Source organism: Cynocephalus volans, chromosome 3, assembly GCF_027409185.1.
Source record: "Cynocephalus volans isolate mCynVol1 chromosome 3, mCynVol1.pri, whole genome shotgun sequence".
In the NCBI taxonomy this organism is placed as follows: domain Eukaryota; kingdom Metazoa; phylum Chordata; class Mammalia; order Dermoptera; family Cynocephalidae; genus Cynocephalus; species Cynocephalus volans.
The window spans coordinates 50,690,730-50,704,348 of NC_084462.1; the positions used below are offsets into that span (position 1 = coordinate 50,690,730).

General features: G+C 48.2%; 1 protein-coding gene across 1 annotated transcript in view; it reads right to left on the reverse strand.

The window, feature by feature from the left end:
• Positions 1-13,619, reverse strand: part of ST8SIA2 (ST8 alpha-N-acetyl-neuraminide alpha-2,8-sialyltransferase 2) — a 70,013-nt gene that overhangs the window by 10,415 nt on the left and 45,979 nt on the right. Inside the window, exons 3-5 of the mRNA XM_063091338.1 lie at positions 13,388-13,516; positions 9,320-9,577; positions 5,585-5,878 (exon numbers count right to left, since the gene is read on the reverse strand). Coding sequence (XP_062947408.1) covers positions 5,585-5,878; positions 9,320-9,577; positions 13,388-13,516 — 681 coding nt within the window. The remainder of the gene's footprint in view (positions 1-5,584; positions 5,879-9,319; positions 9,578-13,387; positions 13,517-13,619) is intronic.

The window sequence follows — 13,619 nt, forward strand, 5'->3', positions numbered from 1 at the left end:
TATATTTTTTTCTTAATATAAGTTTGTTCCATAAGCTCAAACCTATTCCAGCTTTGGCCTTCCTAATATTATTTTCCTAGGTCTATTTCCTGTTTATATGCAATAGAAGCAAATGGGTAGGGGCCAGGAGTCCTAGATCTATCCCTTACCAGCCAAGGGAACTTGTGCAAGTTACTCCCTGAGGCTCAGTTTTCTTATCTTTAAAATGGGGATGATGGAAGTAGTTCCCTCATTACCTGAGACAATGCTTAGTGTGGTATCTGGCACATAAGCATTAGGCAGGGTACCATATGCCCCATATCTATTTCCCTCTGTGTCCTGTTTCAAGCCATCCAGAGCAGCACTCAGAATGTGTGAGTGCACAGTTGCCACCAGGGACATCTGCTCTTCTGAAAGATGCCTTGGATGAGAAAAAGCAGCCAAGGCAATCTGGGATAGCAAAGCCAAAGGCATGTTCAAGGGACAAACGGCATGGGGGGCCTCAGCTGGGGTTTCAACAAGACAGTGTCACACCCCAGGTTCTGGCAGGCATCTGGTGAGACCCTGAGGTGTCTGACCTTTCAGCTTGTTCTCCTGGTGGGAAAGCTGCCCGTGCTCTGAGCACCTGCAGTGTGTAGGTGGAGTCTTGACGTGCTACTACGTGCTGTGTCTACTAACACCACTTCCCCGGTGTGGCATCTCCCAGCCCAGAGAGCCCATTGGGACCCCCCTCCAGCAGTGGATGGGTGCAGAGTTCTGCTGACATGGAGCATTGTGTTAGAGTCAGCTAACACGGTTTACTTCCTGGTTTGGCCACTTACTGGCTGGGTGACCTCGTACAAATCACCTAACTTGTCTGAGCGTTGAGTTTCTCATTTGCAAAATGAAGATACTAGGGTGCCTCAAAAGTTGATTCTCATTTGAAGTTCCCACCAGCAAAGCACAAGGATTCCGATTTCTCCACATCCTCATCATCATGATATTTTCTGATAGTAGACTTACTACTGGGTGTGAAGTGATATCTCATGGTGGTTTTGATTTGCATTTCCCTGATGATTAGTGATGTTGAGAATCTTGTCATGCACTTATCAGCCATTCATATATCTTCTTTGGAGAAATGTCTGTCCTTTGCCCATTTTTAAATTGGATTATTTGTGGGTTATTTTGCTGTTGAGTTGTAGGAGTTCTTTGCATATCCTGGATGTCAATCCCTTATCAGATATATTATTTGTAAATATTTTCTCCCATCCCACAAGTTGTCTTTTCACTCTCTTGATAATTGTCTTTTGATACATAAACGTTTTTAATTTTGATGTAGTCCAATTTGTCTTTTTTTTTCTTTTACAGCCTGTGCTTTTGGTGTCATACTTAAGAGAACATTGCCAAATCCAAGGTGATGAAGATTTTCCCTTATGTTTTCTCCTAAGAGTGAATTTATTCTGAGTGTAATGTACATTTAAATATGGTTAAGATGGTAAATTTTTTGTTATGTATATTTTATCATAATAAAAAAAGTTTATTCCCACCCTCCACACACCCCATAAATAGGGGATTTATTTGGGCAATAGATTTTTGAATAAGAAAATAAGGTTATTCTGCAAACTAGAGTTCATTATTGGGACTTCAAAGTGAAGAACTCATGACGGGCTTAGTTGACTTAGTCAATTCTCTGACTACTGAAGAGCCCTATATCAGATTCAGCCTAATTCTACTTTCCTTCTTGTGGCTCCCGCCTCTTGCTCTAGTTCTACCTTTTGAGTCCACAGGACAAGACCAATCCCTTTCCCACGTGGTACCTCTTCAGGTAGCTGGTGGCAGCTGCCATGATCGCAGCAGCCAGGACTGACTGATGGTACAGGACACACCTGCTGATGTAGGTAGGATTCCCCAGTGAAGGGACAAAGAAAGCAGGGCTCAGGGGGTGGGCAGAGGGCACCAGGTGGCCCAACCAAGCAAGTCACAGAGCTGGGACTTGAACCCTTTGGAGCTGTCCCCACCTCCAAAGCCCGTGGTTTTGATTCTAGGCCACATTGCCTCTTGTCCAGGTTCCTCTTCAGCCTTCTTCTCTACAATTTTTGGTCTTTTCTCACGTGGCTCCATTCTTCATCTCTCACCAGCCCATTCCCCTGTTTGCAGTGAGGTCCAGGTAAGGTACCACCAAGTCAGAGGCAAGCCCTTCCTCTCATTACACATGCTGCCAACCTTTCCACTGATGTACTATTGGACCCCACACCTTACAAGGTCCAGTGGCCTCATGGAGGGAAAGGACCACTGGCAGAAACCCATTCCAAGGCCCCTGAAGCCCCCTTCTCCCCACCTTCTTCCCTTGCTAAAAGCAGAGGCCATCCCTGCCCATCTCTCCTGCAGTATGTCCTCATTGGAGCTCCTGCAAAGAAAGATGTTGCAATCTCAGGATTTGCTTAGAGGGCTTATTACTGGTGCTTAACGCTATTTTGACGCATGAAAGTCAGTCAATTATAACTGGAAATAGCTCTGCCTGCAGACGTTTCCTCCAGGTGGTTGCCCATTCCCCATCCAAGGAACGTCTTCTTTCTTTACTGAAGGGTAGTCCTTCTCTTTCTCTTGTCTCCTTGAACTCCCAAACCTGAAAGAGTTTTCCACCTTCCAGGAAGAAACAATTCTTAAGGCAGGGAATCTAAATCCATGAGGTAAGGGTTGCTGCAGCAGACCCCCTCTGTGACAGGGATGAAGTGAAGGGTCCTCTGGCAGGTCAACCTCCAGGATGGCGGAGGTGGCCCCAGTGAGCCCTGTGTCCATGCAGGTATTACTCTGGCTCCATCAGCCACGCATGTGGCTACCCCTATTGAATGTCTTTCCAGGTCTTCCCTTGGGGCAATGGGTTTTCCTGTGTTGATACCCACTATAATGAGACCAGTGTTGGTCACAGGCTTGGGTACCTTGGGAGTCAACTTTTTGAGGATAAGAGTACTTTGTGGGTAGCTCAGAGGGCTCCCCAGGGTCACACCAAGCTTTGCGAAGTCCCCAGTGAAGAGCATTCCAATGGCCTTCAGTCATGGGGAGTCTGTACGCTGTGCTCATGTCCCTGGAGCAGGACTGTGACCTGCCATGTAGCTGGTTGGGCAACTGGGTGCAGGGCCTGTGACAGAGTATATATGTAACAGGCATCTCAAACTTAACATCCCCAAGAAAGAACAGTCTTTCTCCATACCCCCAAACAAGCGTGGGCTTCTCCAGGTTCTCCTATCACAGAAAATGTCACCACCATTCACCATTTTGCTCAGCTCTAATCCGAAGAGTCATCTTGGAACTTTTCTCTTTCTCCACCCTTTATGGTCCTTAAATAGAATCCACCAGAAAATCCTTCTGCTTCTACCTCCAAACTTTACAGCAAATCTGAGCAAACTGTTACATATCCCATGCCACCAACTTGGTCTAAGTCATAATTATTTCCTGCCTAAGCTATTGCAACAGCTTTCCAAGAAATATTCCAGCTTTCATTCTTGCCAGTGAGATCTTTTAAGGACATAAATCAGATCCTGTCCCTTACCTCCATGACGGCCCCTCAGATTTAGAGTCAAATCCAAACTCCTTACCACGGCCCACAAGGCTATGTGTGTTCCAGCCCCTGCCTCTCTTGCCAGCATCATCTCCTGGCCCTTTTCTCCTTGCTCACTCTGCTTCAACCATACTGTCTCTTTGCTTTTCCCTGAACACGTGCTCCCATCTTGGGGCCGGAGAACTTCAGGTTCTCTCTACTTGGAAGGTTCCTCCCCCAGATCTGAGCATTGCTGGGGCCTTCTCTTTCCTCTAGTCTTAAGCTCAAACAACTACTTTCCAGAGAAGTCTTTCCTGCTAGCACTATTTGAAAGTATCCTATTTATGTGTTTACCTGTAACATATCTTCCCCTACAAGAAAACTTAAGTGCTAATGAGATCAGGGACTTTATTTTATTCGCTACTGTATCACAGTGTCTAGAACAGGGCCTGGCACATAGTAAGAACTCAATAAATATTTGTCGAATGAATGTGTGTAGGTTTTTAAACATGTCCACAAATTGTTTGGTACTCTCCTATTGAGAGGTGGGGTCTATATCCACTCCCCTCGATTCTGGGCCACCTAAATGACTGTTTGGCCAGTAGATTATGATAGAAATGACACTATATGACCTTAAGAGGTGATCCAGTTTCTGCCTTGGTCTCTGGACCACATACGCTGGAGCCTGGGCCACCATGTATGCAGTCTGACCACTCTGAGGCTGACATGCTGTGAGGAAGCCCACTATAGCCTATGCAGAGAGACCACATGGAGAAGAGCTAAGATTACATGAAGGGAGAGATGCATGGTCAACCCCAGCTGCTCCAGCCCCTACTTTTCCACTTCCAGTCAACCTGACTGCAACTATGTGAGACAGCCTGACCTAGAACCACCCAGCTGAGCCCTTCTCAAATTCCTGACCAATGTAAATTGTGAAAAATATAAAAAGATTGTTGTTTTTTTAAGCTACTAAGTCTAGGGGTGATTTATTTCTCTACAGTAAATAACTGAAACAGAGTGAATAGATGCTTAATGTCCAGCTATGCTCTGGTAGCTGTTATGATGGGCACTAGTACTATCCCAAGCCAATTTACTGGTCCAAGTGCCTGGGAGGTCTATATTGGGCCACATGGATGGGGGGAAACAAACAGGAAGTTGGGAATGACTACTTGTTTGGTGTGGGCTGTCGAACAGCCTCACCTTGGTTGACATGGAATTCTTAGTAGGAACAGTTCAGAACCTCAACATTCCCTGCTCATCTTCCTTAGTTCTTGGAATCCATTTCCTGGAATTTAGAAATCCAGATCTAACCAGGAGAACTCCTACCTAATTGATGGCATCAATCCTGTTCAAAACTCTTTGCAAAGAGAGTGGATTCCATTTTTAACTCTTCATATCTCTTTCCTATTCCCTAGGTAAAGTTTCTTCTCCATCTCAGGGAGAGGACCTTGTGGACAAAATCATATCCCATTATACCCTCATTTGGAGATCTCTTAGTTCAATCAACAAGATGTGCTCTGAAGAATTAGAGAATATTACACTGGGAAATAGAAATGATGATGGTGATGATGATGATGAAAATGAGGACAATACTGACATTTTACTCATTTTACTAGGCATTTCTCATATATTATGTCATTTAGTCTTCACATTCCTCCACTGCTACCACCCCCATTCTTATTTTACTGATGAGGAAACTAAAGTTTAGAGAGATCACATTAACGTATTTGAAGCCAAGTGCATCTGATCCTGCTTTTCTTGGAAATCGCCCACCTGGGAAGGCAGATATGTGACAAGCCAGCGACCATCTCCTCTCTCATACTCATGGCATCAGTCCCCACTGATCTCCGCCCAGCCCAGGATCATTCTCAACATAGCTCTCCAGCAGGCACGACCAACTGGCCCGAATTGGCATTGCCAACCCCCTGCATTTCTCAAGGAATGGAGGCTCAGAAAAGCCAGGTGACTTGCCAAGGTCACCTAGCTGGGGGATGGTAGAGCTGGGGTGGACACACATCTGGGAAAGGAATATTGCCTCCCAAGATCTCCCACTGAGTGATGGTCCCCTGCCCTGGGGAGGCCGCTCACCCACGGACGGCATGCAGCAGGCGCAGTGAGGGGTATGCAGTCCGCACGTTGACGTGGTGCTTCAGGATGAGCTCGTTGACCCACTCCACGCGCTCCTTGCCGCCCCTGGCCATGAAGGCAGGAATCCACAGGATGCTGCCATTGAGGCCGTGCAGCCGCTGAAGCAGCTTCTCCCGCCATGTGGCGTTGACCAAGTCCTCAAAGGCCCGCTGGATGACCGAGGGGTTCATGGTCACCAGGTCTGTCTTGAGCCCTACATCCTGGGCATACTCCTGCACGGGGGCCAGGTTGCACCTGCCAGAGAAAGAGGCAACATGGTCCTTTTGGGAAAGCTGAGACATCGCTGCTTATATGAAGGTGCTTCAAAAAGTTGGTGGAAAAATGAAATTAAAAGATTATACAGATCTTCCAATGACCTTTTTGAAGACCCCTCATATTTAACTTTATACCCATCCTTCACCTCTCCTTCTTCCTCCTCATCCCCAAACAAAGACCCAGGGCATCTCTCCACCCTCAAGGTCCTCTCCTGTCATCACTCCTCCGTGTCCTGCCACAGATGTTGACTGAGCCCCTACCACATACCTAGCACTTTGCTAGGCCCTGGGGATGTAAAAGGCCTGCCTTCAGGAGTTCAGGATCTGGGAGAGGAGAAAAGAAGCAAGTAAGCTGGACCTCAGCTGTAATGATGATGCTGTTGGCCAGGCCCACTGGGGACAGAGTGAGGGTTCTGAAGGCAGACTCCCAGGTTCAAAACTCAGCTCTGACACTTTCTACATGTGTTGTTCTGGGCAACTTGCTCTGCCTCTCTGTGCTTCTGGAGAGCTTCCGTTACTTCTGCTATGATGGAGATCACAATAGCACCCTGGCACAAGGATCGAAGGAGTCACGCATGCCCAATACTTAGAACACTGCTGGACCAAAAGAAGAGCTCGATCACTATTAGCTACTGTCATCATTCTTATGGGAAGGAGGAGCATCAGGTGGTCTTCCTGGAGGCGGTGACCACCGAGGAAGTCTAGAGGGACTGATACGCAAAGGTCTGCTGGTGGACAAGGCACACAAGGAGAGCACTTCTCCAGTTTGCCAAATCAGAAGAATCACCTCAGGTGCTGGTTCAAAATAGAGAATCCCCAGATCCCTCATCTGGAGATCCAGACTCAGCAGGTGAACTGACACATAAAACCGATAAGCATTTTTTCTAAGCTCCTCCTCTTCCATAAGTTTTAGGAGACAGGAAATGTGAAACAGCATGGGTGTCAGGGAAAGCCAAGTGATCTGGTCTGACAGGGCACATGTGTGGAGGAGCTGGGCTGGACAGGCTGACAGAGTGGGATATCAAAGGGCTCACTGTGGCTTTGCCTTGCTTCAGCAGGAAGCAAACGCCAACCCCACATCCTTGGCCAGTCTGGATTGCCATCCACTGGAAGGTGCTGTGGGCTGTGTGAATGGGGACTGTGAACTCCCTGGGGGCTGGGCCCAGGCCTCACTCAACACAGGACCCAGCTCCTAGTAAAATTAACACTTCATGTGCCCCTGTCATGTGGGAGACACCATCCTGGTACATTCATATACTCTGTCTCATCTAATGCTTGCAACATCACTCTCCTTTACTCTTGGTGCAGGGCTCTGGACTGCAGCATATCTCCAAGTGGAGGGTATGGAATGAGCTCCCAGATGGTCAGAACCCAGAGGAGTGGACCCCGTGGGGTGGAGAAGCTAGTGCTGACACTGGGTGTTGTGTCCCAGGCATCACACATGAGGTCCGTACACAGTGGGGCCAGGTAATCTTGTCCAAAATACCCCTCAAGTCTACCCCAGAGAAACACAGAACTTTGAGAGCTGTGTGCATAGACCTAAGAGTCAAAGGACAGCCACATTTTTTGGAGCAGCTCTCTCCTTGGCTCTTTAGGTCTTTTCCAAGTATGTGTGGACAGGTGTGGACATGACTCTAAGAGTGACGCAGAGCATGCTACAGCCATGTCTCTCCAAGCATAGCCACACACCAGCAGCAGCATCCCCAGGATGCTTTTTAGAGATGCAGTCTCAGGCCCCAGCCCATACCTGATGGATCCACATTTTCATAAGCCCAGGCGACTCATCATTAAAGTTTGAGAAGTTCTGGGCTAGAGCACAGACAGTATTAATAATGGAAGGACCTCAAAGCTGGCCAGTCCAACCTGCCCATTTTATAGATGATAAACATGAGGCCCAGAAAGGAGTGACACACTCCAAGTCACGTGACAAATGGGTAGCAAAGCCAAGACTGGACTTCAGATGCCACACTGCTCACTTTGCTGTGTAAGTGTCCAAAAAGGAACCTGTTGGCCAATCTGCCGTTGCCTCTGGGAATTCCTGGGGCGGGGCCTGGTGGGGCAGAGAAAGCTCACTGTTGAAACTCGTTACTTGTGAGAAAGCAGGAGGCATGGCTCATGTGTGTGACACTAGGTCAGAAAGGCCTCCCTCAATGCTGCCCGGAGGCGAGCTGAGCCCTGGGAGGAGGCTTTTGCCCTGCCCAACCCTCGCTCCTCCTCTGGCTTCCAATCAGGCAAACCTGCTGCACTTGGTCTGCCCTCACCTCACCCTCCCTCAACCCATCTTTAGACCTGAGGGCTCTGAAAAATAGAGACTGAGCCGTTGGCTATGCAGACACAGACAGACCTGGCAAAGGATAACAAAACTGAACAACTTTGGCTGCTGGCTGTGGTAGCTCTTCCATCGCATGGATGCAGCAATAAACACACTGTTTCTTCCCACATCCTGAAGTTCAGGAGACTCTATGATAGGGCCGCTTCCCAAAGCCCCAGGACAAGGCTCTCTTTGCATCGGGACAGTCCCAGTAGAAACGTGAGACATGATATTCAGTTCTGCCAGGGCTGGGGAGCTGTGTGGAATGAAACTCGAGGCTCTGGGTGCCCTACTTTTGACCAGGGGACAGCGAGGCATTGTTTCCAAGTCTGTATGGGTTGGGGGTCAGGTGTCAGGGCCATGGGTATCTGTGTCCAAATGTACCAAGTGACTGAAAAATGAGAGCTGGTATTGTAGAGAAAATGAAGACCAAGTTCAAAATCCAAGTTTCTCTGTTGTTCCCTCGCTTCCCAGATTTTGACTACAGGATAATAAAGTTGTGGGTAGAGCACCACCTTCCAGGACACTTACAAGAGTTTTGCAAACTTGGACCAATAACTGTCCAGCCAGGAGGTTTTCTTACCAACTTTTTGTACCAGGTTGATCTAGGGGTTGGCAAACTTTTTTTGTAAAGGGCCAGATAATAAAAAATTTCAGCTTTGCAGGCTATATGCTCTCTCTGTTGCAACTCTTCAACCCTGCCCAGCTACTCAACTCTGCATTGCAGTAAGAATGCAGCTATTGGCAAAATGAAAATGGGTGGGCACATCTGTGTTCCAATAAAACTTTATTTACAAAAGCAGGCTGTAGGCCGTAGTCTGCCTACCTCTGCTCTGGATCAGTGATTCTCGACCTTGGCTGTGCATCACCTGGGCTCTCTGGGTTGCACACGCCCCTCCCCTCTCCCCTCCCCTATTGAGTTTATTGGTTTGAGGTACAGCCTGGACGTTAGGGGCAAAGTTCCCCAAGTGAATCTGATTAGCAGTCAAGGTTGAGAGCAGAGACTAAACCAACCCATGTGTCTTGTTTAAATCTCCTGGGACAACTGGCTGTGCTCAACTTAAACATGCCTGCTGCTTTGGGTCCAGAGCACATGCTGCGACTGGTTACCTTATGACAAAGCTGTGCATGTCAATCTCCTGCCCACAGCCACTGTTTAGCAAGACCCCTGAGTTGCCCACGATGGCGCAAGTCCGGAAATGCTTGTTCTTCAGTGGTGAGGTTCTGGGCAGGAGCTCGTAGAGGTTCTGGGACACGTTCATCGTGCTGTCTCGATCGAAGATGTAATGAATAATGTCCCCAGGCTTCAGGGTCCCCTTGAGGACGGAAATGTCCTTTTCAGCATCCAGGAACTTTAAAATTTGCTTCCTACAGAAACCAAACATGAATGAGGAAGGTCTCCATGTTGTCAGCTGCCCTTTGCCAATCCCACTTTGCCCGTCCTGTGTCACCTGCAGGGCTGCTGCATCCCAGACACGGGGCGTGCGGGGGGAGCATGCTGAGAGTTCAGATGCCCTTGAGAATGGGTTCCAGGCAGGGACTGCCAGCACCGGCCCACAGGAGACTATGGTGGTGGCCAATCTGGTGTTGTCTGCCGTGGTTACACCCTCTTCCTACGAGGTGAAAACTACCCTCGGAAGTCACTCCATTAGGACAGGACGTGGGCTTGTTGCAGAGTGCCCTAGAAGGAAGGGTGAGCCACCCTCCTGGTTTAAGCACTGGAAGTCCCACCTCCCAGAAAAACCTTCGGTCTTGGACAAACCCAGAAATTTGGTCACTGTACATCACATCCCCTCTCCTAGGGGGATTCAGGACAATCATCTGACAGGGAGTCCTGAACTAGGAACAGGAGGCCAGGATGACTTGGGTCCCCCTTCGTCATTGGCCAATTTTCTTCCATGGGAGCCTTTTCTGGGCAAAGGGGCCAGCCCAGGAGGCGTGGATGCCATGAGGTGTATGAACACGTCCACCTTGGAGACACTGAGACTGTGGCCTGCTGTCCTGACAGCTGGTCCATGGACGTGCCCCCCGTGCCCCAAGTTGCTGTCTAGTGTGAGGTTTGTAAATGTTGACACCTCCCTGGCCCACAGAGTGGGGCTCCTCTATGTTGTTTCATAACATAGGGGATCAAAGGACAGCTCTCTGGACTCTAGGGTAACCTCAGTTAAGGGCGAAAGCTCGTGGGTCATCTGGTAAAGCACACAGAAAGGATGGAGTGGGGTCAGAAAAGGGATGGGCATCCTGGACTCACTGGGGGTCTTTACCCAAACACATAGCCAGCCCCCAGGAGTCTGAAGATCCTAGCTGGGGCTTTACTTAGAGAGCTGTCTAAATTATCCAAAAGATCTTTAGAAATGACTCAAGTCATGAAGAGTAAGACATTCGATACCCATATCAACCAAAATTGACTTCATTTCCTGCAGTGAGCCTCTGTCTAGAACAGATAGGAGGATGCTGGTCTTTCCCAGAACCCCAGAGCCACTGAATCTCTGTACACTTTGCAAATGTGAGAATCTGCAGCATGGCAGCCCCATCATAGGGATGGTAACACTGATACCCGAGAGTCTGCTGGATTTGAGATGCTCACAACCTCGGGAATATTCCAGTAGGCTATACATCCAATCACTTGGGGAGCTATGAAGAATTTGGGAGCTCCAGGCTGACACCTCAGAAATCCTGATTCTGAGGGTGGCCCAGGTTGCAGCAGTATTCAAAAGTTCTCCAGGTGATTCTAAGGTGTGTCCAGGTTCAGGAGGCTCTGGGGTAGCCAGGAGCCCCTAGGACCCTTGGCAGGGCTCAACAATCTTCCTCAAATCTTCTTTCTTTATTAATGACCTGAATCACTTGCTATCATGCAGGGGAAACCACCCTGGCTGAATAATTCGTATTTCTTGATGGAAAACAGAGGCATTGTTTTTATTTACCATGCTTTTCTAAGGATTATACAACTCAACAAACTAATATAGTTTGGAAATTGCTAAAACCCTTGGAATTACTTACCCCAAAGTATTTAAAAGCAAAGAGAGCCCCCAGAATGCTCATAAATAAAAACCTCTGTGAATGAATTAATTTCTAACTATGTAATTATGAGAAATTACTATCAATTATTAAATATCATTCCAAATCACTTGTGGAATCTTTTATTATGAATAATTTTAGTGATTAATTGACTGAAGTGAAGGAAATTCTTTTTCCCTCTGGATGAAGGTGCATTGTTCCTGCTGAGGTGGCTGTGTGTTTGTGAGATATGAAGGCTGCGGTCTGGTCTTTCTCAAAAAGGGGGGTCCGTTTCTCTACCCAACAGTGGGAGAAAGGGCAAGTGGGGACTGTGTGGGGGAGTGTGTTGTCAGGAGGATTGCACTTACAGGTGGTGTCATGGAGTGAATTGTGGCCCCTAAAATATATGTCTACCTGCTAACACCTGGAACCCATGAATGTGACCTTATTTGTAAACTGCATTTGTGCAGATATAATTGAACTAAAGATCTTGAGATGAGATCATCTTGGGTTATCCAGGTGAGACCTAAATTTAATGACAAGTGTCTTTATAAGAGACAGAAGATGACACAGACACAGAGGAGAAGGCCATGTGACCCTGGAGGCACAGAGCAGAGCGATGCAGCCATAAGGAATACCAGAAGCCACCAGAAGTTGGAAGAGGCAAGGAGGACTGTCCCCAAGAGACCCTGGATGGGGAGCTCAGACTTCTGGCCTCCAGAACTGTAAGAATAAATTTCTGTTGTCTTAAGCCACCAAGACGGTGGCAATTCGTGATGGAAGCCCTAGGGAGCTAATGCAGGGGTGTCGCCGGCTCCACAGTGCCCCTGATCAAAGGGGACAGCAGAAGGCAGCCTGACAGGGGCAGAGGGACCACCCAGGAGGCCTCCAAAGAGGTGCTGGGTAAGGGGTGGAGGGTGACAGAATGGTGGAGCCCGGAGTCAGCTCCTTCGGATGGCTTCTCAGCTACCAAGTCCCCACATCTCAAGCTACTCCCCATACTCCCTCATCCCCAAACTAAGCCTCAAGAACTAGGGGTGGGGGCACTTTCACACCTGGAGGGGGCAACTTCCTGCTCTGTGTGACAATACTTCTGGTGGTTGTTCTCCTCTTCCTCCCCATGGTGATGGCCTGGGACAGTCAACCAGGCTCTCCCCATCTAGCTCTGGCGACCACCCCAGCCCCATCACCCCTATTCCCCACCTCCTTCTTCATGCTCCTGCAGCACTGCACAAACACCAGACTTCAGACTTCGTGCATGCAGGACAGCATAGCATGCCTGTAAACTCCTACTTATCCTTCAAAACCCATTGCTCCTGGCCAGCCCCATGAGTCCCCTTACAAAATGAATGACTCTCTTCTCGGCATGATCTTTTTATTTCCACCTGTTTGTAACATGCAGTACCCCCTAATGTATATGCCCTACTGTGCTGATGTCTTTGCTTATATGTGTGTTTCCCTGCCTAACATGTCTAATTCATGTCAGCACCCTGGGCCCCCAGCACACTGCCTGGAAATAAACATTTGGATTATGCTGACCAATATTTGCTCTGTCAATCATGGTTACATCAAAGCTCACTGTCCAAAATGCTGAAGTTGTAATTCCTTCTCTCATTCCCACCACCAGACAATGACTGCGTGCTCTGAAAACATCACTTGGCAATGGTCAGGACAAGAACGGCTCTCTGGCTAAACGAGAGACACGTGTCATGTCAGTTCCTGGGTCTCCCAAAGCCTAGTTACAGTTTTTCATTTTCATGATGTGGGAGAGGGGCAGGCTACTCAAGCCACTGTGGGAAGGGGCAGCTCTCTAAGGACAAATTGGAGGACTGTCACAGAAAGGGGACATAGATGCCAGGAAGGCTCAAACAAGAAATGACACCTTTGCCACCACCCAGTTTCTCTCTGCTTCTGTCCTGAACCTCACTCATCTGAGCCCAGGACTTCAGCCAAGTGTTGCTGCCACCTCCCCGGCCTGAGTCGCTGCATCCATATGTTGGGCTCTTGAGCTTGCCTGGGGGTTTTATTTCCAATTGATCGCTTACAGATGAAACCTGCCTCAGCGGGAGGTAAACATTTTATTTCTATCCTGACTTCTTTAGATGATGGAGAGTGGCAATTTGCGGGCTTGTGCTGAAGAAGGCCAGGTCTGCCTCGTGTCCTAAAGGTAATTACCAGTACCTGATCCTCAGAGACAGCGTCTGGTTGTGTCTCCACCTGGACACAGCTGGCCGGATGTTGTGCTTAATGCTTTCATGGCTCCTGTCAACAAGAGCTGGCGATGAGGAGCCATTTATTACCACTTCAGCTCTAGAAGGAGAAAATAAAAAAAAAAAAAAAAGGAAGAGGGTAGACATGATCTGTTAGCATGCCAATGACAAGTTCAATCGTTTTGTTTTTGCACAGGCTTAAA